Source organism: Salvia miltiorrhiza, chromosome 2, assembly GCF_028751815.1.
Source record: "Salvia miltiorrhiza cultivar Shanhuang (shh) chromosome 2, IMPLAD_Smil_shh, whole genome shotgun sequence".
Lineage (NCBI taxonomy): Eukaryota > Viridiplantae > Streptophyta > Magnoliopsida > Lamiales > Lamiaceae > Salvia > Salvia miltiorrhiza.
Window position 1 is genome coordinate 75,556,090 of NC_080388.1, and position 27,085 is coordinate 75,583,174.

Here is a 27,085-nt window from a genome sequence, read left to right on the forward strand (position 1 = left end):
CTAGATGTGGATCAAATATGTAGACAAAATGACTTCCAAACGAGCGCAAGATAGCACATATTTTTTGTTTCGAAAGATCCACCGGTGAAGATCTACCGTACGTTACAAAAGATGAAGAACTATCGTGCTGTGAGGTCCGTGAAGAACTACCGTAGGTTACAAAAGATGAAGAACTAACATGCCGTGAACGTGAAGAATTACCGCCCATTAGAGAGAGAAGGGGATGGAGGAGGGAGGAGAGCTGTAAGGAGAGATAGCTGCTGATTATTTTGAAAACTTGTATACTTTTATTTAGGTTTTTATTTTTATTTAGGTTTGAAATATGGATTGGCGCGGATTTGCTTGGGCGTGCAGGCGGGCCGGGTAATCGGGTTAGACCCGCCCCGGCCCTTTTGTTTTGGTTAAGCAAATTATTATTATTATTAATAAAATAAACCAATCTTTTTTGAGAAAAAGAAAATCAGTAGGGTTTTCGCTGTCAGGCGTTAGGGTTTTAGAGGATTTGAGGATTTTGGGCGACGAAGAGAGAGATGTTGAAGAGAAACGTGAGATTGAGGAGAGAGTATCTCTACCGGAAGAGCTTGGAAGGGAAAGAGCGCTTGCTCTACGAGAAGAAGCGCAAAATTCGCGAAGCCTTGGAAGGTAACTATCCTCTGCTGCTCTTCCGTTGCAATTCAGTTTCAATAGGTAACATTTTTGTTGTTCTGTTATGGAAATTAGAGGGAAAGCCGATTCCTACTGAGCTCAGGAACGAGGAGGCCGCCCTCCGCCAGGAAATCGACCTTGAAGACGAACAAACCGCTGGTATTTTTCTAATGTAATTTTGGTGTTTTTGAATGGTGTTGTGTTCTTCTATAGCTTGAGAATCGGGAGGATGTAAATAGCATCGAATTTGTTACACAGGTGTTGCTTGTTTAGTGATTGATGTTCAGATATAAGAGGTAGATTGTGGGTTTGAATTCGAAACTGAGTTGGTTTTTTTCTGTTTTTTTAATTGAATATAGTTCCCCGATCGAGCATTGATGATGAATATGCAAATGCAACTGTCAGTGATCCTAAGATTTTGCTTATCACTTCGCGAGATCCGAGTGCTCCCCTTGCGCAGTTTGTGAAGGTTGTGCTGAGTTTAATTTGGGCTTGTGTTCATAGTATGTATGGGTTGGTGCCTTGTGCTCATCGATGTTATGCTGTTTCTGTAGGAATTGAAGTTTGTTTTTCCAAATGCACAGCGAATGAATCGTGGTGGTCAGGTTGGTTAGCTAGGTGGTTCAGTCAAATCTGGAAAATCCGTTATGTGCTTTATGTTGGATGAAAGATAAAGCAAACCTATCAGTTTATGTTTATGCTAATGCCATGTGCCGATTATATTTTAGGTTATCTCGGAAATTATTGAAACATGCCGGTCACATGATTTTACCGATGTGATATCAGTACACGAAAATCGCGGCGTGCCAGATGGCCTAGTTATAAGCCATCTACCTTTTGGCCCCACTGCATACTTTCGATTACACAATGTGGTGAGTAAGTAGACTTCTCAAAGTCTAGGCATTTAAATTTTGTTTTGACATTATTCTGATGAAAGAATCTCATGTAGGTCACGAGACATGATATCAAGGACAAGAAAGCTATTGGAACAATGCCTGAGGCTTACCCACATTTGATCATTAACAACTTTAACTCTAAGGTCTGTCATACTTCCATGAAACTGATTCATGAATCTTACTTTGGGGAACTATTTTGTTATCGAAGTTCTAATAGTGTTTTCATGAGAAGTGCTGCTTAACTGTGCATGTCTTGTTTTAACTAACACAATTGAGATTTATACCTTTTGGATCGCATTACACTTGGCTTATATCAAGGAAGTTAGTAATTTCTTTATCTGGTATTCTCCATCCTTTGGGGTTCTTGATATATTATCAATACTTACCAAAAGACGAGACAGTTTTCTGTAGCTCAGTATATCAGGGTGATGGTCTGAAAACAGTTGCTTGAGTGGTTCTTGATTGTTCCAACTTTCTGTCTCTAGATGCTCGAGGATGTTAAAATTTTACTTGGATAGATAATTGTCATTGATTTCTTAAACTTTGGCATCTTAGTCAACAGAAGGCAGACATTGTTCATTTTGTTTTGCTTGGTAATAGTGCTAATCTTCATGGATTTGTTAATTTTTTCAGCTTGGTCAGAGGACTGCAAACATTTTAAAGCATCTTTTTCCAGTTCCCAAACCAGATACAAAGCGCATAATCACTTTTGCTCGTGAGCCTCAGTCGGATTGGATTTCATTCAGGTTGGCATCTTCTTTATTGTTATCGTCTGAATTTGTGATCAATTTTCTCATGGTGTTGGTTGAGATCTATTTGATCATTTGTTTAGTAGTGTATGTGTGGTGTGTTAGAGATGAGGAGCTAGTTCTGCTATCCATTTTCAACCAGGCACATCTTTTACGCAAGCAACTTAACACTAAAAGAAAAACATTACTAGTACAAACAAGTCATCCCTATAATCTTCCCGGGACATCTTTTATTCCAATGTTTCGTGTTGACATCCTCCATTATGAATTCATAATGTTGTAATTTCACCTCTACTAAATAATGAAATTAATCTAAGACAAACCTAGATATATTTGACTACTGCTTCGTAGTTTGTTATCTTTTGCTTTATCTTGTGGTGTACAAGTGTAGAAAAGCTTTCTGTTAGAAAGCACATGCTGAGAATTCCTGTTTTCGGTTTTCTTATTCTGGATTAATTTTCCTCATAGAAAAATTGAAAATTTTGGAACTCCATCTCATTGAAGATTTATTAAGCTTTTTTCTAGCTCCATGTCATTGACAATAGTCTAGTCAATATGTCACTCCATCTCATCTTGGACTTTATGAAATACTTTATTGCTGTACAATCCATTGTCATCGAAGATGAACTTCTGAAGTATTGAGGTTTTACCAGAAGAATATATTTAATTTCTTAGCACGCAACTTGAAAATATTTAGATAACACACAATTGTATTTTATCAATGGATTTATCCATGTTTGTGTATCTTGTGCCTGTTTTCTTATTTCATGGTGATTCTTACTTACCCTATAATGCAGGCATCATCTCTACGAGAAACGTGGAGGTCCTAAATCAGTTGATCTGAAAGAGATTGGTCCCCGCTTTGAAATGTTCCTTTTCAAGGTACCACTGTATATTAACCTAGAAAGGCATGTTTCAGCAACTCATCATCAATCAAATTTTCATGGCAAATCTTTGGGTTTCAGATAAAACTAGGAACAATGGATCAAGACGAAGCTCCAACGGAATGGGTCCATCGGCCTTACATGAACACCTCCAAAAAACGCAAGTTTCTTGGCGAATGAACAGAGTCGTAGGGACAAGAATCTTATAATATTTGTTTGTTTGTTTCATCAATATCAAGTTTTTCTTCATTAATTGAATTCTCCATGAAATTGATTCAACATATGTATGTCATGTCATGATTTTGAAGCAGGAAATTTTGTAGCCTTTTCAAGGAATGGATTTCTGAATCTCTCTTGACGTTTCTATAATAGGATAATAGCCTGCGAGCCACACATGAGAGGGGAAACTACGGTACGTTATAACGAGAAATTGGATTCGATTCTCATTGTATCCCTGGGACCCTGTCCCAATCTGATACAAAGTGTGAAAAATATGAATGTATTATAGCTAGTGGCAACTTAGTTTATTACCATCATCTTGTGATTTATGAGTAAAAGGGCTGTTGAAGAAAGCCCTAAATTTGGGCAATTGGTATAGAGGGATTTTCTAACTATCATTGCCACAATCCTATATACCCAATTTCATCTGAGAAAAGTGCAGTGTGTGAAGTGTGTGAAAATGAGTAGTCTCCTATTTCAAGAATCTCTTCCATGCATGGCTCTCCATACCAGCCTCCCATGTCATTGCATGGTATTGAGGTTTCTTCCATCATATGAAACCAGTCGAAATCTTGGACCGTGTTGTTGTCGTTGAGGCACCAGTAGCTCTCAACGGCTGAGTTGGGAGTCGAGTTTGTGACCTCCTCCGTAGCTTGCTTGGGAGCTTCTCCTTCGACCCTTGCAGGCTCGTCGTGGAGCAGCTCCCATAGCGCGTTGGCCTCGAACTCCGCCACTTCAAGCTCTTCAAACTCATCTTTGGTTGTGAGTGATGATAGAGATGAAGGAGATGGGCTAGTGTCCATCTTCTTTATATACCTAAAATTTTCTTGGAGAGAGAGAGAGAGAGAGAGAGATGAAGTGAGAGAGCAAGAGGAAGAGGAAGCTATATATATAGGCAGGCAATGTGTTGAATTGATGGATATGATAGTGTTGTTTATCTAATTATATGAACTTTTCTCATGCGGGTAAGAAATAATTATGTGATAAAGTTGTAAATACCATAACGCCTTTATATATGATTGATGGAGCCGTTTACCTATTTTCTTAAATCCTTTATATTTCTCTTTTACACAATAATTTCTTAATCTTTGGATGATTAAAAAAAATGTTCGAGTTGAAAGAAAAAAGAGTTAATTCTACTTTGGATGATTAAAACAAGTAGTACATGGAATCTTCTCATTGTAAAATACCATCCATAAAAGAAAAATAAAAAGTTAGTTCTACTTTGAAATTATTTGGATTTGATCTAATATCAATTTCTCATGAATGCTAAATCATAATAGGAGTGTATTAAGTTAATTTTGTTTTAGTACTTACTATCAAACGGTTCGATTAAAAAGTGTTAGCGAAAATTTAAATTAGAACTTTTTAATTACGAGATCGTCCACTCTGCCGACCAAGTTGGTCGAAAGAGCATAGATCATATATATATGTGAGGCAATAATAGCACACAAGTAGGCTATGGTCCTATCTTTGTAGATAGACAATTGAAAGCGAAATGTTTGGTGATTAAATTGGCGCAATAACTGAAACAACTCCCATCATATTTTTGCAACCTTGCAAACTACACCTATATTTAATTTATTTATGATGATATAAATTCTCAGATATCTAGATTCTATAAATATTTTAAAAGAAATTTTAAGAATTGTTGTCTAATTAAAACACACACACACACACACACACACATATATATTATAAAAAAAAATAGAAAAATATGATTTCATCTCAGCCATTATCAAGTTAAGCTATTTGACATTGTGATTGACAAGGAAGTTTTAGATTTGTATGAACTTGAAGGTCATTTTGGAAGATACTTTTTTTCTAATTTAAATGATATTATAATGGTATTAATGATTATATTATTTTTAATTTAATTAAATTTAATTTGTTATTTTTTATTTAATTATAAATTTTATTGAAAAAAATTGGACCCCCTAAATTGAAAGTCTGGCTCCGTCACTGTATGTATATGTATATATAATTAAGGGTTTCTAAGTTGAGCTTATTTATCTCACTTATCCAAGTATTATAATTTTTTATATTGATTATCATTTACATAATACGGATTTTATATATGAAATAAATGATTGATTATCATTTACATAATACGGATTATTGATTGATTATATATGATGTTCGAAATTAAATGTCGTAGAAGTACTCAAGACATTGCATATGGTACCACATGGCATGAAATTAATTATTACTTATTTTGCTTCAAATTTTATTTATTTAACTTTTAATAGAAATAGGATCTCTAATAGAACCACGTAGGAAAAAATTTAGAACGGTTCAAGATATAATTATTAATTATAAAGTTATACCCACATATATCTCACTATAATTAACTTATGCATCAAATATAAGTCTAACGTGATAATTGAAATGAGTGCATGCATATGATTTATAAATAAAAATAGTTTTATAGATGTACAAATTTAAAAATTTGGAAATTGTTACAAACAAAATCTCCTTAATTTTGTTTTTAGAAGTGTACAAACCTAAAAGCACGTGGTGCAACTGTTTTAGGATTGGACATTAGAAATGTAAAGTCGGTTGATGTCGCAAGCGTATTTATATAGATATATTGTTAGGTTAATGTCCAATCTCTAATTCTCACACATGTTTTAATCTATTTATATTGTCATATTATGAAAAGTTCTGAAATCAAAGCTAGTTTCTTGATTTACTAATACAATTAATTCATAAATACATGAATAAATTAGTATTTATGAAATTATAAATATATCATATTTATACTTTAATGTACTAACAATCTAACAAGAAGATGTTAAAATCATTTCAATCTTTAGGTTGAATATTTATCACTCAATTAGTCACTTAATCCAAAATAATTACCAAAGGGCTTTAGGTTATATGCTATTTAAAATTAATGAAAATAAATATTTGGTATTGTTCGATAATTTCTAAATATTCGCCCTAATCCAACAAAGTAAACGAGAACCGATGAAATGAAATAGAGATTGAAGATAATTAAAAATAAGAGATACAAAAAGAAAATCATAATTTTGGTAAATATGGCATAGTCTTTTCTTTTAACAATGGTGGAAATTGTTTGACCTACTTTCCTACACAAAGAAAAGCATATATACACATAAAATTAGGTTTAAGTTTATGTAAGTTAGGAAAAAGGAATTATCTTTTGCCTTTCAAAAGAAAAAAAAAAGTACCTAAATTTGCCTCAATATTGCATGATGCATGTTGGATCTACCAAACTTTTATTCAAACCTCACTGAATTATTAGGGGAGATTTGTCTAGGGTTTTAGGTATTAAGATGTAAAAACTAATGCAAAAACTTTATTTACTTTCATTATTACTCATATCCACATAAAACAAAACAAAAAATACCTAAGCTAGCTATATATAGCAATATCAAGAAATTCGTTTATTAAATTGAACGAGGACAAGAATATAAATGGTTAATTAACCATTAAAGAAGGAAAGTTACAAGATTAACTTACTCTTCATTATATTTTAAAAAAAAAAAAACCTTACTCTTAATTGTAACATGAAATTAACTTAATCCGAAATCTTCATTCTGTGATGGATTGAAGTGCGGGCTCCCATGCAAATTCAATTCGGGCCCTCTCTTTTTTCTCAAATCTCAATTTTGAGCCATTTGAAGATTTATTTCCACTCTTTTTATTGGAGGGATTGGAAATTGCATCACTAGAATCTTGTTGATTAGCCGAGTCAATGCCTAAAAACCTCACATGCAGGTTTCGGGCCTTGGTTTTTATCCCGGGCTTTACCAGAATCCCACTGAAGGATGATAGGTTGCTCCGGGAGGCATTCTCGACCAATGAGAAGCCCGGGCCCGTTGCACTAGGTTTTCTGATTCGGCGTCTGAGTTTCTTCACGGTCCTGCGGGGCACGAGGTAGTACCTCTGGCCCGGGACAAGGATCTCTTCGGGCCGGACTACCGAGTCCCAAGGCCTTCGGAAGATTTCGGGCCGGGCTAGGACGAAAGAGGGATTCTTTTGTATGATCATAGCTGCGGGAGTGGCCATGTAGTAGTGCTCCACGTGCCCTCCGGCGTGGACGATCTTCACGGCCCGGGATTGCCTATGCCCTGGGCCGGATGCCGGGCCGGCCGGAGGCGTGGCATGCCTTCCTTGAGTGGAAACCGTGGAGATATTACTAGACTTCTTGTTGCCAAAGATCTTGTTAAGCATTTTTCTTCTACTTTTGTTGCTTGAGATTGGTTGAGCAATTAAAATGAGTGGAATGAAGGATTATTGAGATTTAAGAGATGGGATTAGTTAGTAGACAACGATGAGTCCAAGAAATTAATTATTGATTAATTAGTTTAGTGATTGTAATGTATGTTTGAATAGCCTGCCGACGTGGGGGAAATTTCTTGATATTATTATTTTAATTGGACGTGTGTTTTCACTTTTTTGTATTTTAGCTAGTGTTTTTATGTTACAATGCAAGTTACATATTCGGCCCAATAAGTTATTTATGCCGTACTAGATAGTTAATTTGTATTGTGTTTTTGGCTGTATTTTTGAATAAAAATTAGAATCATGTTATCTGAGTTTATTAGTTTGGCCTCTGAAAAATAATGTTATAATTGCAATGTTTCAAAAATTATTTAACAATTAAGTAGATGTTAGTAAGAAGTGTGTAAAAAACAATGTTTAATTTTTTTATTATGCTCGGACATAAAAAGGTAAGCCTGTAAATATGAAATTATAATATAATAAAATAATATTCCCCTATATATTCAAATCACATTTATACCGAATATACCACTGTTGACATAGAGATTAACATAAAAGCATAGGCCATCTAATTGCAATCAGATTTCACCAAAGTCTTACCTAAAATATTTCATCAACATATGCTTATGAATGCATAGAAAAGGCGTATTCTGCAGAAGAAAAAACTGATTTAAAGAAAAAATGCAACAACAAAAAAAAGAAAGATAAAATCTGCAAAAAACCAAAGCAAACAGAAATCACTAAGGCAGATGAAACCTGCAAAAAAGAAAAGAGAAAAGTTGAATTCTTGATTATTTAGTCTATCAGAAACATAAAATTCCCCATATGAATATAACAAGGCCAGTTACAACAGTTGGGAAAAGGTACATCTTCCTTGCTACCTGAAAAAAAAATCTCACTTTACAGGAAAGACGAAGGCGGGGGAGAAGACGAAGAACTGAGGGCGAAACAATAGGGGGAGAGAACGAACACCTACAAACCTCACATGAGAAGCCGCCGCCTATAACAACTCTAACTTCCAACCAAAAACCAAAAGAATTGAAACCTCTACTTAACAAGGAAGCTAAAACTATAGAAAGGGCTCCCGGGGATTACAGTCTCAAAAACCATCTACGAGGAGGAGCAAGAAAGAGACGGTTGGCGCGTTTTCTGGCCTCAATTAACTTAAAAAAGAGTAGTTACCAGTCACAGGAAGACCACAAAAATATATCGGCCAATTTCATTGGCCCCCCTTCTATTAATTTACACTCAGTTTTCTGGCATTCTTTGTGTTTCTGATCTTACCATTCAATCAGAGCATATGGTTGGAAATTCCATTGAGAGAAGTAATGAATGGGATTTCAAGTTGTCACCTCCTCAAGGAGAACTGCGTCCTCTCTTAATAGTTGCTCGGCCAGTTAAGTTGTGTGTGCTGTGGCTGCTGCTGGTAAACATTGCCCGTTGGCCCCACCATATCGGCAGGATTTGTAATGCCTTGAGATTGTTGCAATAGAGGGTGGACGTTTTGCGGTGTCACTCCCTGTGCGGGGTGGAAGATACCAGTGAAGGTTCCGTGGCCCGTCTGGGTTGGGGTGAAAGCCAGCTGACCCTGAGGAAGATTGTAGAATGAACTTGCGTGCAAGGTAGAAATATCCCGACCTGGGGTGGTAAACCACACACCGGAACCTTCATTCTGCAACAAAAGTAAACAAATGGCATTAGCAGGAGGTATAGTCTCAATTATGACCATTTTAAACTTGAAAGGATAATGTAAAAAATTACAGATAAACAGTACCTGCTGGCCAGTACTATAGACATTATTCTCCTTTACGTGTGGGACACCAATATCCTCATTTGATGTTGAAGTAACAGGAGCTGGGGCTGAACTGGAAGTGTAGTTGGCCGGTGAAAGACCATACGGCCCATAGTTGCCGGGTACTCCAGTGGGTGCGGAGCTTCCTATATTTGATCCTTGCTTATATTGTGAAGCTGAATATTTGGCAGCTGTCCCAGGTGCAGTTGGATATAAACTGCCAGCCTGAGGTTGCTGAGGGAAAGCGCCGTTGCTTAAGAACTGATGAATTGTGGGAGGCGGGACATAGAATGGGGAGAAATAGGGACCGTATGGAATGTAGTTAGGAGGATAATGGGGTAGATGAACCCCAGGTGGTTGCCTGAACACAGGATGAGGCTGCTGTGATGCAGGTATGGAGCTCTGCATTACCCCAGCAGCTTGAGTCGCAAGCGGTGTCGGAGATGCCGTGGAAAGAACCAAAGGGACACCACCCTGCAACTGGATTAAATCGATTCAGTAAATATACAAAGTATCTTCTACGAATTGATGACTAAGGACCTAAGGTAAATATCAAAATTACATCAGCCAGGCCAAGTAAGAGTAAAATCGATGTATGTGATATCAACCAAATGAGAAAAAGAAACGAACAGTGTTAAAATTTTCAATTGAATTCGATCAGTGATGTTTCACACAACTAAAACAGGTTCTTCAGCCATAAACGTACACCGACCAAAAAGGGGCAAAGCTAACTAATAAACTCACAATATCATGCACGTGATGAACACAACAAAGATGCACCTTTAAGAAATTTCATTCGCTGTAATATTTATATAACCAATCAAGGTCTAACTGATTCAAAGTTCACAAACAGCACATATGGAGCAAAGAAAAGAAATTATAGAGATTTGGGGCCCAAACCTCCTGAGGATTCTGAGAAGTCTGAGCAGAGACCAATGCAGCATTTCCATTGTACTTGTTTGCAGCTCCAGCAGCGTGAAAAGGGGAAATGCGCCCATCACTATCCATGCCGGAACGATAAAATTGTGCATAATAGTTTGCTGGGTCAAAAGATTGTGGCACCTGTTCAGCATAACATTGACATCAATGGCTGGCTATGATTGTAAAGATGCACACCAACATTAAAAAGTATACTATTAAATGACAAGATTAGTATCATGAAGAAGATGAAGTACCATAGTTTAAAACTTTAAATGCAGGTGATCAGTATGTGCTTGTTTTAGTAATTAACAAAGAAAGTGTGAAATACATAAGAACATACAACAAAGCCTGGAAGTCGAGGAGCATCACGAGCCTGAGATTCTGAATTTTCAGAAGTTGGAAGCTGGCTACCCAATATTGGTGGTATGAAACCAAAACCATAGTTTGAAGAAGTATGGACCACAGGATGTGGCAGGCTTCCAGGAGCAGCCTCTATAACGGACTCATTGTAATCGGTGGTAATAGAGGATGTGACTTCAACCTCACCAGATGCAAACTTGTCTGGTCCTTGTGAATTTGATTGGGGTTGTTCAGGATACTTCGATTCAGTATCCTCCACAGCTGCCAACGAAGCTTGATTGCTGTAACCAAAATGAAACTACAATATTTCAGAAAGAAAGAACACAGCCTCAAGCTTCACGCAGGATGTTTCAGGTTAGCACCAAAATTACATGGACAATTAAAATGATAGGTAAGGTACACAGAGAAGTATATAAACTTAGGAAAGACAAAGGCACCTTAATTCCGGATCCTTCACGGGTTCATCAATAGTCTCAGAGGATTCTGACAGTGATGGAGTCTTATCAGCTGGAAGACCATTTTGGTTGATATCCAGAGCGAAGGAAGCATCAAAACTTCCAAAACAAAACCCAAGTTTCTCAACTTCAGGGACATGTAGATGATTTGGAATAATCACATGTTGGCTCTCTGAAATGTGCGACTCCTCTAACTTCTTCTGCAGCTCCAGAGTTGCTTCTTTTGTAGTGGCGGCAGCAGGAGTAATCAGCGGTTCAGGATGACTTCCAATGGAAGAAACATCTGACAAAGGAGCTGCCGTGGCACCCTGACTAACATTGGGGTTTGTAGATTTTGGTTTCCACTCTTTGCCAGGACCAACTGTTTCATAGATGCACACAACTGTCAGCAAAATCATGGATCATAATTTATACTATTCAATAAGATCAAAATTAGATACTATTGGAAACAAATACATCGTCTTGCATCTGACACCTAATTCTAACGTGCTTATGTTACAACAATCTAAACTATATACTTAGTTCGAAAACCATCAAGCAGTAAAGCTGAACCATATCACAGAACATGCCAACTTTTAAATTGCATAGTAAAGATGCATACCTTTTTGGGGACCAATCACTTGAGACCGATTGTTGTAATTAGATGAAGGCCTACTACCAGAAGAAACACCGACTGTAGAAGACGGAGCTTGTGTAGACTCTAAATGCTGATTCTTTCCAACTCTCTGGAGATCATTTGGCATCTTTTGTTCAATGGAAACTCCAATCTCTGAAGCAGCTACTACAGATCTCAAAAAAAAAAAAATCCATTAGTAACTTTCTATGGCACCTCAAAAGGTCTCAATATTCTCAAAATGAGAAAATAGATATAAAAACACACAAAATTAGCATACATATTTCAGGAGAAGTAGATTTGATCCCAGTAGGTTTATCATCAACCATTTGACCAGGGGCTCGCTGGCTTCCAACTTCATGATGAATGCTACCCACTGCGCTAGGGGGTGGAGAATCTTGAGAGTGTAAAAGCACGGCATCTGAAGAAGAGAAATAAGATCCTAAGGCTGAAGGAATAGATGTTGCATTTTCAGATGACTCCAGTATCGGGTGCTGCTGAGTGTCCTTCACCGGAGGAGTATTGAGGTTTTTCACAGAATCAATTGCGGACGAAACCAGAAGAGGTTTCTCTGATTTATTATGGATAGCAGTTGGATTGGCACTCTGGGGGGCAATCCCAGAAGGACCATTAGACACACCAGTAATCAGGCTGCAATGACAACAGGAGAATCGACTTCAACAAAACATTAGGTTAGGGGCAGGGAGTGGGGGATCTCCCAAAGCATCACATATAGTATGGGCATTACAAAAGTAAGTTTTGATGATTCAAAATAGAAGCACAACAGAATATATGTCAATTGGAAGGTCATAGCCAGCCATTACCTGGTACCAGAAGAAGTTTCACTCTTTCTCACATCTTGTGGAGCAGCTAAGGGAGCCTTGCTAGTACTTTTCTCAGTAAGGTGGCTTGCAGAGCTTTCCTTTATAGCAGGTGAATTTCTTCCACCACCAGCATCTGAAAAAAATGAGAAGATACAAGCAAATGCCAGAGTGCGAAGGGTGAGAAAACAGATCTTCTGACTTCACAATCTTTATACAAGTATATGTATTTTACACCCTGATGTCAATACTACATATATCCCAAACGTAACAACAGCTCAATATCAGTGCACTGGCTCCTAGTGCCGAAACCCGAGGGTACCTTCATACTAACACCTAGGCCGGGTTTTTTGAACAGAGCTCATTACACACACACATGTATGGAAGGATATACTCCTACAGATACAAAAAATCATCATATAAAGCATCATGGAACAGACATCTACAGAATGCTGGCGGAGAACAGTTCATCCAGACATGTTTTCTTGGAAGCATATAACACATTTTTTTTTAAGAGCTCATCCTGTCACATTTGCTCCCCACATTCACCAACCCCAATAATAAATTACACAAAAATGTTTATCCCATGGGCAGAGCTAAATATGATCATAACTATGATTACAAAAGGAATGTAGCAGAACATGTTCAACTATCACAGGCAGAACATTTTTAAAGGGATACAACATGATAGGGGAATCAAATGCAGGCTTCCTCACCATGAGATGCATATCGTGATGGATAGTTCCCACGACCAACTCTATTTGGTCTCGCCTGGGTGCCAGGTTTCCACTTCTCGGCAGGCTCCTTATTTTGATTCTGGGAAAGTAAAAACAGAGAATTGTGAGATTTTAAACTCTTGATCAGACCTTAACTTTTATTGCAATTGCAAAGAGAAGTGATGTCTATGTTAGAACAATGTTGGGATTTACAAAAGTATTTTTGGCATTAAGAACATACTTAAATTCAGAACAGTCTTACACAGTAAGACAAAGCTGAAATAAATTATTCTAAGCCAGGTTAAAACAACAAAAAGAGGGGACCGGGGAGGGGTGGTCATTAAACTGGGACAAAGCAATACCTCCTTTCTCCTGTCACGTTTTCTTTTTACTTCATGAAAGGTATCTGTTTAAGAATATTAAAATAGACATTAGTCTGCTAGCAGTTCAGAAAATTGAAAATTCATAATGGAATCACAAGAAGCATGTACGCCTATTAAACATGCAAATAAGATCACCCTTCCCTTCGAACAAACTTGAAGCAAGTGGCATATGATTATACTGCTAACAATTTGCGATTTTTCCACCAATATTGTGGCTACAGAATTGATGTGCTACTTATTATTGAGAATCACATACATAAGTAACATAACTGAATCTTGGAAAGGCCTTTATCCACCCACCAAACTCTTACTCAGATAATCGAATGCCAGACCAACTCAAGAGATTCATAAACCCATTTCATAAACCACAAGACAGCCAATAAAAATCCCAAAGTTTTAGCAGAATACAAGAATTAAACTCAAAGCATAAAATTTCAATTTTTAAACACGAGATTGAAAAGAAAATTCGCAACAAATAAGAAACAAACAAAAAGGGAAGAAAAAGAGGGCAGGTGGAAAAAAAATCAGCTTTTCCATAACAGAAAAGGCTTGCTCAGTGCAAAAAAGGGAAGAAATCAACACACAGGCAAGTCAAGCATCACTAAAATACAGCCACAGAAGCAAAACTCCATATATTTTTCCTATTCCCACTACAAAACAGAGTATTGGAATCGAAACAGAGAAAAACCAGCACATGCGTGATTACCTAGCTAATACGAAACAGAGAAAGAGCAGATCAACAATCAAATCCCCCATTCCCAACGGCACCGAAGATCAAAATAAAAAATTCAAGATCAAACATCAAGCAGACATAAAAACCTTCCCCCAAAAAATCACAAAAAGGTCTTTTTTTTATTTAAAAAAACAAAAAACAAAGATGGTAGAAGCCGATAGATAGAGAGAAAGAGAGGAATATTCACCGAGAAGTAGAAGCTTCTGAGTAGTTTCGTTGGGATCCATCGAACATTCCTTGAGCATTGCATAAATCTCATCTTCGGAGTGATTCTGGCCAGTAATCTCCTTTATATTCTCGATCGTCTTCTTAACGCCGCTCGGAATCGAAACCCTACTTGCACCTCCCTTAACCCCACTGCTCATCTTCTTCTCCTTGAATCCCCCAATACCTCTATATATATCTACCTATAGATATATATGTATATAAAAACACACACTTGTGTGCAAAATTCTGCGCAGATGGACAATAGTATGTATGAATTGTGAATGCAATGAAGCTCTATATAGATGGACCTCCTTCCGTTCTAGAGAGAGGAGAGAGAGAGGGGGGGAGAGAGAGGGAGAGGGGGGCAGTGTGTGTGTGTGTGTGTGTGTATGATTTTTGTATTTTAGGGAAAGAGGAGAGGGGAAGACTTGGGGGAAAGGGTTTTTGTAGAATGATGATTGTGAAATTAATTGAAATTATAAAGTTAGTGTGTGTAGTGTGTGTGTCGTACAAGTAAAAGCGTTAAAGCCTTTTTTTTTAAATATATATTTTTTAAAAAATATTTATTAGTACGACATAAATTCACGAGTGTATTTTATAAAATTACATTATACGGAGTTTTGTCGGATGAAAATACGAGAATACTTCGTCTATTAATATATCTCTATATAATGTTTCATTTTTACGCGGAGTATTAATAGTCCTGTGTAATAAATAATGCAACTACTTGCAAGTCGAATATCGCGATTTTGTAATTATGTATGAAGTGTTTCGATATAGAATAGAGAATTGTGAGAATGTTTAGCAATAATAATATCATTCGTTGTTGTTTTTTCCCTCAAAAGAAAATATTATTTGGTGTTTGCCATTTTTATTTTGAAGTGTTCCAATTATATGGTCGTTTCTATTATTATATCAACGTAATGTTTATAAATTGTATTATTTTTAGGTGTTATAATAATGGTATTGTAAGTTAATTAATGATTAACATTAGAGACCTTTGTAAATGTGCATCTAATATTTCGATATATTGATAAAATTCGAACTTGCAATCTATAAAATAAGGTGAAATATATAGAAAAAAAATGGTTAGTATAAGGGCTAAATTCAAATTTTAAAAATTAAAATAATCATGTTTTTTTTAGTCGGTCTTCCTCCCACTTTAGCGTTTCCGTGGGGTTTGTTGCGGGGCATTATTGGTAATTTAATAGTTTTAATTTAATTTTTAAATAATGAATGTTGTTGAAAAAACAATTAAATAATAAATGGATCGAGTGATTTGAAATACTTGATTACTCACCAAAATTAAAAGGAAACAAATTCACTGCAATTTAGTATTTAACTTTCAACTTTCTTTCTATTGTGATTTGAATTAAAGTAATCGAGTTGTTGCCCCAAATTAAACTAGACAAAGCAATTTTGAAGTTAGACAAGTATACATCATTGGTACCATATTCTAGATTCTATTTATCGAAAATAATAGTGTTTTAAATAGTTATGTAATTTAATTATTAAACATTTTAATTTACACCAATAATTTTAAACTCTTTTACCTATTTGATTACTATAAGGAGGATATTCACTATAAACTAAATATTGCTATGATTCATTTTATCAATTAAACCGATATAAGAAAATAAAATTGAGATTTAGTAGGACGAATTAGGGTGGATTAACATAAATAATTAAACTATTGAGATCTACTTTACTTTGATAAGGGCGAATTAGGGTGGATTAACATAAATAATCAAACCATTCCAAGCTTATCTTTTATTTTATAATTAAATAATTGGATTATCCAATAATATTTATTGATTTGGTTTGAAGTGGTGGAGGGAAGATATATATCCCCACTTTTTATTTTTTGAAAGATATATATCCCCACTCAAAGAAGTGAATATGATTTACCCATCACTTCATTAATTAACCTGGATTTATTAATTTATTTTAATCATAGCACACTTTATATTAGGTAAATAAATGCTCCATTTCAATTAAGTAAATAAAAATCGAAATGTGGATTTTGAAACTTAACACCCATAGTATTTCTTTTAGTTGGATAAACAAATTATTTAAAAATAATGTAACCACGAATTCGAACATGAGTCATTTGACCTCAGATACCGACTACTCTATTATTAGACCGGCACATGTACACGTCATACATCGATCTAACTTTGAAACAAACTCATATTTTTTATTATATCATATCATATCATATAATATCATCAAATTTCAATTTTCAATCCCAACAATCAATCATCAAAATATGTGATGAACAAACTACTACATGCATCTTCTTCTTCACTACTTGAAGTCTATTGTAGAGCATGTTACCTTTCATCTAAATGGCACCAAGTTTAGTTCTTCTTTCATCGAGAGCACGACGTGCACGTGCAACGAGAAGGCCTCGTTCATCACGCCTCGTCCGAAGTTGCCTCCAACGGTGGCCGGAGGAGAAGATAGAGGGAAGGACCTAAGAATGGGACTAGTGAAAGAGGAAGAAGCCAAGAGCCTCTCCCATCCCTACAAAGACAACATAAACACCATTTTTAGGAATCACATTCCCATATAATTTGGCTGAAAATCCCTAAGCCAAAGCCTCACCGTTTTCGTGCAGTCACGTCGTTGTAGACCCAGAAAGGCGCGAACGTTGAGAGGAGAGCGAAATCAATACTCATGACATGGATCTGCCACAACGAGAGCCGAGATCAAGGTTGAAATCCACACGCATTTAAGATAGCAAAATCAAGAACAAGAACATAAACACTCACAAATTTGCTTCCTTGAAAATACTGGATAAAATTCCCTCCACACATCGCCACCGGATGAGAATGCATAGGCCGTTATCGCCACCCCTGCGGCCAACGTGACCTGAGGTGCAATCAGTTAGCTACGTTTCCAAGAGATACGATGAAACTCTATTAGCCTTAAATCATCTCAATGTTCATCTACACAGGGTGCATTTCTGTCATACTCAACAAGATGGGAATGCATCCACGAGCGATGTTTTAGGGCAGAAAGTTACCACGTATGACCAAATTCCGGTTCATACGCAGCATAAACTCAACTGAGAGCTATCAAACAGCAGTTGAATTCATAGGATAAATGGAAGATGCACCGTGATTTTTTATGAAAATGGTGCACTCACCCCAGCAGTTAATTTTGATTCGAGGAAATTCAAAGGCCATCTCCTCAGCTCCGGCTCTGCAACGGGCGGAGCCGGTGGCCTCCACAGAACAAAGTAGGGAATGAGAAAATATGCACCTCCGAAGAATGATAGGGCAACGAATGGCCAAACTGGAATCTTGCTTTTCGAGCTGCAAAAAGGCGAATAAGCCCCACCGTATAGGCCCTCAAGCAAGAAGAACAACGGGAACGTGCACATATGATTGAAATACGAATCTAACATGATGGATATAGGAAAAGCTAATCATAGGTTCTTCTCTCAAATTTCTTGGAAATCAAAGAGGAAAACCACCAAGAAATTCAAGAACAAGAACACATAGAGTTGAACAACACTAAAAACATTAAATTGAAATTGTTTTTTTTTTTTGGGGACATTTTCACCAAAAGGTGATCATAGGTTCTTGTCTCCAAATTATTGGAAATCACAAAGGGGAAAACCACCAAGAAATTCAAGAACTATAACACATAGAGTTGAACAACACTAAAACATTTAATTGAAATGGTTTTTTCTGGGCATTGAAATCACAAAGAGAAACCACCTAAGAAAGGCAAAAACAGCTAACACATAGAGTTGAACATAGTAAAACAAAACACTAAAAACATTTCCTTTTTCAGACATATCACCAAAACTACACAGAAATCACCACATAGAGTTGAACATGGTAAAACAACACGCTAAAAACATTTCATTTTTTCAGACATATTCATCAAAACTACTCAGAAATCACAAGGAGAAACCTCCAAGAAAGCCGAGAAACGGATTCGCCTTCGACAAATGTACCTTCTGGCAGTTGGGAGGAGCAGCATACTGTAAACCAAGGGCCATAAACCCATGATATACCACAAAGCTACCAACACTTGATTCATCTCATAACCATCATCACCTTTCAAATTCAGCAGCTTCTTCACAAAATACTCATCTGTGACCTAAAAATTCCCCCAAAATCCATAAAATCACACTACACACAATCAGATTACTACTACTGAATTCAAGAATCCAAATTCATCCATCATCGCCATAAAAATTACACCAGAAACTTAAACATGAGCTAAACAACAAAATCAAATCTACCGGTGTCTGATTAGGAGCGAGGAAGGAAATATAGTACATGAGACCAGCCCAGAAAGCAAACAGCAGAAACGACGTAGTCCAGTCCCTCTCCTCCTCTCCACCGCCGCCGCCGCCGTCCGTCTTCGAGGAGCTCATTTTCATCGGAAACAAGTGATGGGTCTTGCTGAGATTGAGCATTCAACGAGCTCCGGCGGCGCAAATTCGCCGGCTTGAGGATTAAAGGCGCGATTTTTACGAGCTCCCAGCTGTGGTCTGAGCTGAGGGGGATTGAAATTGAAGATTTGGGAGGAGAGAGAGATGATTTTGGAAGATGGGAATTGGGTTTGAGTGGCGGGAGATATGAGTTGCAGGAAACAATTGAGGTGCTTGCTGCTATCATGTTCGTTTTCTTGGAAAAACATTCCAACCGTCGAAGGATTTCTTGCTGGTGTGTGTATTTGAAGACCCTGTAGTTTGCGAAATTGCAATTTAGGCCCTACACATATATAATGATTATTCATTATAGTACATAGTAATTTGATGTCACTATTTTGAGAATTTGTGATATTGTAGATACTAGTGATGCCCCTACTTGGTAGTAAGTAGGAGTATATTTTATTATAAATTAAAATTTAATGTGTATTTACATATAATTATAATCTAATTGATCAACTTGTTTTTAATCATTTTTTTTTTTAATTTGTTACAACCAAAGAAAAGAAAAAACTCACTCACACTCTAGCTCCTAGGGTGACTCGAACCCCCGACCTATTGGTTGGAGGGGAAGCACTAAGGTTGAGCAAGGTCGTATTCCACATATATTGACAGCATCAATGCAGTTTAAAAACTTTCAATGATTAATAAGTCGGTTCAATCAAACAATCACTGATAAAGAAAAAATATCTTATTGACTCAATTTCAATTAACTTGCAATTAGACATCTCTAAGCTCAACTAATTGCATGTTATGGCTCCAATGTATCTAGTTTCAATTATATTCCTCGCGAATCTATACAAAAAATATTTATAAATGATAACAATCATTAAAAAATACAAAGACGAATCCGTCGTAATTTCACTGGATAGAATGTGGAATTACCTCTTTTTTGAGGGACTAGTGTGCAAATTCCAAAAACTAGGAATCATTTATCAACCGTTGGAAAACTGCCATATCACTCCCAAAGCAAGGAGATAAGGCAGGCAGCAGCAAAAGCAGCGCCATCGCCATGGCTGAAGCTTTAAGAATCCTCCAAATACCCACTTTCTCTCAAAATTCACCTCTCCACACAACCAGAATCCACTCCCACAGCAGCTTCGCCCCACCAGCAGCCAAAAGAGGCGGCAATTTCGACCGAATTCGGTGCTCGGTCGCCGCCGCCGGCGAGAACACCGCGGTGGAAGGAGTGACGTGGGGGTGCGACGTCGACTCCGTGGAAAACGCGGCGGCGCTGCAGGCGTGGCTGTCGGAGAGCGGGCTCCCGCCGCAGAAGATGGGGATACAGAGGGTGGAGGTTGGAGAAAGGGGGCTCGTTGCCCTAAAAAATATTAGGAAGGGAGAGAAGCTGCTGTTTGTGCCTCCCTCCCTCTTCATCACTGCTGATTCTGTGAGCAATTCTTTTTAATTTGGGATTTTTGTTATTGATTGTTGGATATTGGTTGCAGTTTATTGAAATAATAAGTGGAATGGTGTTTGAGAGTTATTGTAACTTTGAAATGTGATAATTTGCTAGCTGAGGTGAAGTTGGGGAGCTATGGCTATGGCAGAAGCATTGTTTCTGGTTATTTTTCTATGATTTGAGATTGTCAAAGGTGCTCATAAGTTGGCGGGAGCTCGTCTCTGTAGTCTGTCCCTCCATGATTAGGATTGAGTGTGTCTGGATTCATTTGTTTTAGGTCTGGTTATAGACTCATACGTCTTCTAACACGCTCCTCATTTGATCATGGGATGTCATTTATGAACAAAGTGAATATTTTTAGTAACTGGACTTAGGTTCCCGCTGCCAAACGTAAGATTTGTGAGGTCATATATCATTGTTATTGTATGTAATAAGTTGTCCCAATAGGGTATTTGGAGTTAGTTCTCAATGTACAACTATTGGCTAGCGGTTGTGTTTAGAAACTTTGTTGAATCAAAGAAAACAGGTCTCTTCTTATGATGGTAAAAAATCATTTTGAGTTTGGTATGTCACAAACATTTCCATCAAGAGGTTTTGATTACTTTAGTTACTTAACTTGTGCCTGCTTTTGCACGGGAGATGTGGCTTTAGAAGTGGAGCTGTGGTGAGGCTGGTGAGGTGCTAAAACAGTATAATGTGCCAGGATTGGCCACTGCTTGCAACCTATTTGATTAGCGAGGCAAGTCTCATGAACTCTTCGAGATGGAGTAATTACATTGCAGCCTTGCCGAGGCAGCCCTATTCACTTCTCTACTGGTAAGCATATGTATTAAATAGTCCAAGGAGGAGTTAGTTGCAGTTTTCTTTGTGGGTCTGCGCTCAGTTGGTTTCTCTACAGCTGCTCCATGTGATTTCAGGACACGTTCGGAACTAGACAGATATCTTGAAGCCTCGCAAATAAGACAGCGGGCAATTGAAAGGATCAATGATGTTATTGGAACGTACTGAGTTCTTTCTCTTGATTACGTACAGAGTAGACTAGATTTGCATTCTACTTTGTAGATGTCTTTAGTCTCACATTTTGGTTACAGTGCTATTTTTAAGACCTATCTTAACCTCTTGTGCAGATACAACGACTTAAGGGACAGGATATTTTCCAAGCATCCTGATTTATTTCCTGGAGAGGTACACTCTCCATTTTCACTGTATCTGTTTCTTCAATCTGCACGCTCTTTGTTCGAGTGATTGACAATATTTTCAGTTGAACTTGAATTTTGGGTTCTAGGGAGATTTATGTTGACAAGTGACATTTCTTCAACTTCCCGTTTTATTTCATTAGAAAGATCCCATTTTATTCCATTTTTATTGAGTTTTTGTGTAGCATAAAGGACTGCAACACTAAATGGTATTTGATGTGAGGCGTAATTTCACGTACTTGGATTTACATTACATAGTCACAGCTCCATCCTCACATCTGAGTTTGCTTTGTAGAAGATGATGTGATGGTTAAGCATTCTTGCTTTGTTTATGACATTCTACTGAAGAATACTTACTTCATTTGACTGTTGCTATGTATCATACAGGTCTTCAACATGGAGAGTTATAGATGGTCATTCGGCATACTTTTTTCTCGCTTGGTATCTATGCTGTCATAATTTTTTTCTTTCCATTTTTTTCTTCAAATAACTACAGCATTTATCATCTTAAATTCTTGATTGATATCAGGTTCGGTTACCCTCGATGGATGGAAGGGTTGCCTTGGTTCCTTGGGCAGATATGCTAAACCATAGTAGTGAGGTAAGGCTAACGTGATGGAATACTTTAATCCATTTTGGGTAGTTGCTGCGATTCTCACTCTAATTTTAATGTTTTGGATGAACTAGGTAGAGACGTTTCTGGATTATGATAGATCATCTCAGGGGGTAGTTTTCACGACAGATAGAGCATATCAGCCAGGTGAGCAGGTACACGAGCTTCAAGAATTGCTCCATCAATATGTTTCTTCCATTTTGATGCTATTGTGTAAAAATACACCGTTAAAAATGGGAATGTGAGGTGGTCATGACTTGATGCAGGTTTTCATCTCGTATGGTAAGAAATCCAACGGAGAGCTGTTGCTCTCAGTACGGATTTGTGCCCCGGGAAGGCACCAATCCTAGCGACTCTGTTGAGCTGTCTCTCTCGCTCAGTAAATCCGACAAGTGTTACAGAGAGAAGCTGGAAGCTTTAAAGAAGCAAGGACTGTCTGCGTGAGTGTGTTTTTAGCAGCGGCTGCTCGACTAATCTAAGCACGAACGTGTCTGATGCAGCGTGTGCTATGTTGAACAGGTCGCAGTGCTTTCCCTGTACAAATAACCGGTTGGCCATTGGAGTTGATGGCGTATGCTTACCTAGCAGTAAGCCCCCCTAGCATGATAAGCCAGTTTGATGAGGTCTCGTCTCGTTTCTTTTGTCTTTTTTCTTTCTTTTTGATTTGGATATGTAGGATGAAGGAACTGTGTGTGACAACAAGGTTGGTGCAGATGGCTGCTGCTGCATCAAACAAGACGACAGTCCAAGAAGGACATCCGGTATGGTGAAATAGAGGAAGACGCGTTGCAGTTCATACTTGATGCTTGCGAGGCCAGCATATCTAAGTACTCCAAGTTCCTTCAGGTGAGCGCTTCTTAGAAAACGCGATTTCTGTGAATGAATGAATGAATGAATACATAGCTAAGCTAAGACGTCAGTGGTGCTTGGCAGACGAGCGGATCCATGGATCTGGACGTGACAAACCCGAAGCTTCTCAACAGAAAAGTGTTCCTGAAGCAGCTTGCTGTGGATTTATGCACCAGTGAGCGGAGGATGCTGTTTCGTGCACAATATGTAAGGCGCTCTCTCGATTCTTGCTAAAACCAGACGACGTTTTGTCTGAAAAACCGAAAGAAAACAGATTGAAACTGTCTGCTGCTGAATGATTTCTAGATTTCTAGCAGTTTGATATGATCTGCTTTTGCATAAGCTTGTTTGATATGAATGATCAGTCGTCGTCTCACACCTCTTGTCTCGTTGCGCCAGATACTAAGACGGCGGCTGAGGGATATCAGAAGCGGCGAGTTGAAGGCGCTGAGGCTTTTCGACGGCTTGAGGAAGTTTTTCAAGTGAGCTTTTCAGCTGCTGCAGACACTCTCTTGTTCTTGGCCTATATTTTGCCTTAAGGTTGTTGTCTCAAGATAGCCTGTTCCAAAATTTGGCTGTGGTAATTAAATGTGTGGGTTTTTTTCATCTGTTTGAAGCATCGATTGTGTATTTTCAATTTCGTATTTTGTATTTCGATTCGATTGTTGTAATTTTTATTCTTACTTTATCTGTTTTGAATTTTTATTATTTTGTTGTTTTTTGAGTTGTTACATTTTTTTATTATTTTAATATAATTAAAAATATTATAATTAAATATGATAATAAAATAATAAAAAAAAAACATAGTGATTGGATGATTAAAGTGATCATTGGTATTGGATGGAATATTAATGATGTGGAAATAAGATAAATTAATTAAATATTTTAATTGGGACGATTACTTTTAACTACATGAATTTTTATTAAATTTTAATTTTGTGCATGAACTATAAAATTAGCCTCTAAATCCATGCAGTTCAATTATTTTCATTTTGTATACAATTGTCAATTATTTCAAGTTTATGTTGAGACGATGGTTTAAAATGTCTATACCACTTAAACGATCGATGTATTAAACGACGTTTCAGCTAATCGTAATGATATTATTAATTTGTTACGACGATATTAATTTATCAAAGATTAATAATCATATAAAAATTTAAATACAGTTTTAATTCATATCCAAAATTAGAATTAATAAAATTTCGTGTATTTAAACGGGCCTTCTCCAATATAATTCGAGTGGCAAATGATTATGGCCCAAATATTAAATAAGTAATGATAATAAAATGATTAAAGAGCCCATTTTAAACGGGCCTTCTCCAAAAACTAGTTATAGCCCAAATATTAAATAATAATGATAATAAAATGATTAAAGGGCCCATTTTAAACCGTGCGGGTCATCATCTCTCTCCCTTCTCTCTCACATACTGCACACAGTGAGCTGAGGGCGTCGCTACCTGAAACTTTTATACGGCGGGGCTCCGGCGGCGGAGGGCGCTCCACCGCACGTTCAAGGTTTTCTGATTTTGTTCTTTTTCTCTTCTTTTTTTCTTCAATTATCTTCAGTACTTTGTGTGTGGGGGGGGGGGGGGGGGGGGGGGGGGGTTGAGATGGAGGTTTTAGCTGCTTTTCACTTTTGATTTCTTTGCAAGGGAAATAGCATTTTCTACTGCTGAATTTGAGATTACTCCAGTTTGTTGTTTTTTGTAGCTTCTTTTCGTTTATCATGGAATGTGAATGAGGTGTTTGATAAAATGCTTAAGTGAGCCTCACATGTGTTTCTATTAGGATTGTTGATGTGAATACCTAAACCGCGCCGTCGAAGATGTGGCAGCGGCTCCGTGAAGGCTGGTTAGAGATTCTCAACATTCAGAAGCTTCGGAGAATCGTGTCTTACACTGGATTTTACTGTTTCGTTACGCTGATCAACTTTGCTTACACCAACAACACGTAAGTCTTCGTGGCATTGTTCTATTTTTGGGGGAAATGTGGAGCTTAGCTGTTATTGGAGCGTGATTCCATTTTTACTTTTTAGTATCACTATATTGTAATATGGCCATCTTAGCCATTTTTTGTGAATCCAAATACACAAAACTTGATCGAAATTGCTCGCCATGAGGAAAATCAGATAAGCACTAGGTTCGTCAGAAAAAAATATGATGGGAAAAACTAGAAAATGCTTAGAGTTCGTGTATTTACATACAAATAACTCGATTTAGTAATATGCACTTGTTTTTCCAAGTGGAAATGAAATTCTACCAAGAAAAGAAGCAAATTTGGTAACGTTGGTTGTTTACTCGAACTTCTTATGTATACTTATGGTATTTATCGAACTTCTTATGAATATATCCAATCGTAGATTCACACTTTATTTGGATTATTGAATATTGCAGGACAAGAGCTGGGCACTCAAGGGCTGACCAGTTCTATGCGTCATATCCTGCTGGCACTGAGCTTCTTACCGATACTGGGAAGGTAAGTCGACTCAGGTTATAAGAAGAAGAAGAAACAAACTTTTTCTCTTTCAGTTTTGGCTTTTGGGTGAAGGAAGGGGGTGTTTCAAGTTCGTAATTCTGTTTTCTGTTAAGGAGTCAAGAAACGAAAAGAAACTACCTTAAAGCTCGGAGGCCACATCAGTGTCTCAAGAAGCAGTTTGGCTGTTTTAAGTTTATGTTAAATCGAAAGCATTTTGCTCTAATAATTTCATTGGCCAGTGATATCCGATTAATAGCTGAAACGTGGAAAAGTCTGTGATTATAGTATCTTAGTTTTACATATATATATATATCTGATATTCTTTATTGCAGCATACTGTACTTCACTTGGCATTTGAGATTTAAATTTGGCTAATTGAGATTTTTCAATGTGTTTTTAGTTATATAAAGCTGCACTCGGCAATTGCTTTGAAATAGAGGAGTGGGGGCCGATTGAATGGAGCATTTTGGCTAAACATTTCGAACGCCAAGGCAAATCACCGTATGCCTACCATTCAGTAAGTTGATACCTCACCTCTTTGTACTCGTATAATTTTCGGTCTCATGCTTTTCGTATTAAAACAGATATCCATTAGTAAAGTTTAAGAGGACTTAGATGGTTTTATGCAATTTCGTGATAATCATTCTTTGATACCATTCCTCCCAATATTGGCTAAGCATTTTGTACCATTCTGTAAGTTGATACCTAACCTCTTTGTACTCGTATAATTTTTGTTCTAATGCTTTTCGGATTAAAACAGATATCCATTAGTAAAGTTTAAGAGGACTTATAGATGAGTTTATCCATTTTTCGTGATAACCTTAGATATCTTCCCTCCCAAAAATGAATCATATCAACTCCATGTCAAATGAATCATTTTGGTTTGGTGAATAAAGGTAGAAATACAAGTTCAAATGGCCATAACTTTGTGGAACAAATGCTGCTTATCTGATTAAATACTGAGTTTTCGATTGTTATAATTTTGATTTCGCGATGTTGCAGCAATATATGGCGCATCTGGCCTCGCTCGGGCAACTGGATGGGAGCGGCTAGCTCCAATGTGATGATGTCGGGACCATATCTACGAAGTTGTTTGATCTGTATAGCTGAAAAAAGACGACGATTTTTGTAAAATGGTGTTTCGTCTCGTATTTCATCTACTCCGCGTTTGATTTGTAGTTCCCGTTCACCATAGATCGATCAATTTCGTGACTTACATTTAAATTTGTGGAGACTTGGTTTTAAATAAATGGATCACTGATCTAAATTACGTGCTACTTTTAATGTGAAGGATGCCAACAAAATGTAACAGAGATCACTTCATTTCGTGCATGAAAATCTTGTAGAAAATATTCTCTTTTGTACACCAAAAAGTGAAAAATAAAATAAAGTTAGAGAAGTACCAAAATTCATTTTTAATTTCCACTTAATATAAATTATAGAAAAAAT

At 37.1% G+C, this 27,085-nt stretch overlaps 5 protein-coding genes across 6 annotated transcripts; 3 read left to right on the forward strand and 2 right to left on the reverse strand.

The window, feature by feature from the left end:
- The first annotated feature begins 52 nt into the window (after window positions 1-52).
- LOC131009529 (uncharacterized) lies at window positions 53-3,524 on the forward strand. The gene is made up of 9 exons (XM_057936927.1): window positions 53-642; window positions 721-804; window positions 1,005-1,114; window positions 1,200-1,250; window positions 1,374-1,517; window positions 1,595-1,684; window positions 2,175-2,287; window positions 3,088-3,172; window positions 3,256-3,524. Exons 1-9 carry the CDS (start codon window positions 531-533, stop codon window positions 3,352-3,354), a joined length of 888 nt encoding a protein of 295 aa, XP_057792910.1. The 5' UTR covers window positions 53-530; the 3' UTR covers window positions 3,355-3,524.
- A 4,890-nt stretch (window positions 3,525-8,414) lies between these two features.
- On the reverse strand, window positions 8,415-15,126 carry LOC131009521 (GBF-interacting protein 1-like). 2 transcript variants are annotated; one of them, XM_057936916.1, is made up of 11 exons: window positions 14,626-15,126; window positions 13,685-13,728; window positions 13,323-13,422; window positions 12,610-12,742; window positions 12,066-12,436; window positions 11,774-11,953; window positions 11,155-11,533; window positions 10,698-10,998; window positions 10,337-10,498; window positions 9,419-9,910; window positions 8,415-9,316 (listed from the first exon to the last, which is right to left on the reverse strand). In XM_057936916.1, exons 1-11 carry the CDS (start codon window positions 14,801-14,803, stop codon window positions 9,023-9,025), a joined length of 2,634 nt encoding a protein of 877 aa, XP_057792899.1. In that variant the 5' UTR covers window positions 14,804-15,126; the 3' UTR covers window positions 8,415-9,022. The 2 variants fall into 2 exon arrangements, with proteins under 2 accessions (XP_057792899.1, XP_057792898.1); XM_057936915.1 differs by having other exon boundaries at window positions 9,419-9,916.
- A 1,695-nt stretch (window positions 15,127-16,821) lies between these two features.
- On the reverse strand, window positions 16,822-19,331 carry LOC131009530 (uncharacterized). The gene is given in 7 exon segments (XM_057936928.1): window positions 16,822-17,171; window positions 17,253-17,335; window positions 17,420-17,443; window positions 17,445-17,519; window positions 17,797-17,965; window positions 18,616-18,761; window positions 18,907-19,331. Coding segments are annotated over 7 exon segments (783 nt in total). The 5' UTR covers window positions 19,084-19,331; the 3' UTR covers window positions 16,822-17,062.
- A 731-nt stretch (window positions 19,332-20,062) lies between these two features.
- Window positions 20,063-23,866, forward strand: LOC131009533 (ribulose-1,5 bisphosphate carboxylase/oxygenase large subunit N-methyltransferase, chloroplastic). Its single transcript, XM_057936931.1, is given in 15 exon segments — window positions 20,063-20,488; window positions 21,152-21,202; window positions 21,204-21,316; window positions 21,418-21,501; window positions 21,628-21,685; window positions 22,084-22,137; window positions 22,226-22,297; window positions 22,384-22,464; window positions 22,576-22,623; window positions 22,625-22,755; window positions 22,836-22,932; window positions 23,023-23,052; window positions 23,054-23,155; window positions 23,243-23,365; window positions 23,558-23,866. Coding segments are annotated over 15 exon segments (1,509 nt in total). The 5' UTR covers window positions 20,063-20,110; the 3' UTR covers window positions 23,645-23,866.
- Window positions 23,867-24,463: 597 nt separating this feature from the next.
- On the forward strand, window positions 24,464-26,913 carry LOC131009532 (uncharacterized). The gene is made up of 5 exons (XM_057936930.1): window positions 24,464-24,676; window positions 24,950-25,111; window positions 25,555-25,636; window positions 26,037-26,153; window positions 26,639-26,913. The coding sequence occupies exons 2-5, from the start codon at window positions 24,987-24,989 to the stop codon at window positions 26,687-26,689; spliced, it is 375 nt and encodes a 124-aa protein (XP_057792913.1). The 5' UTR covers window positions 24,464-24,676; window positions 24,950-24,986; the 3' UTR covers window positions 26,690-26,913.
- Window positions 26,914-27,085: the final 172 nt, after the last annotated feature.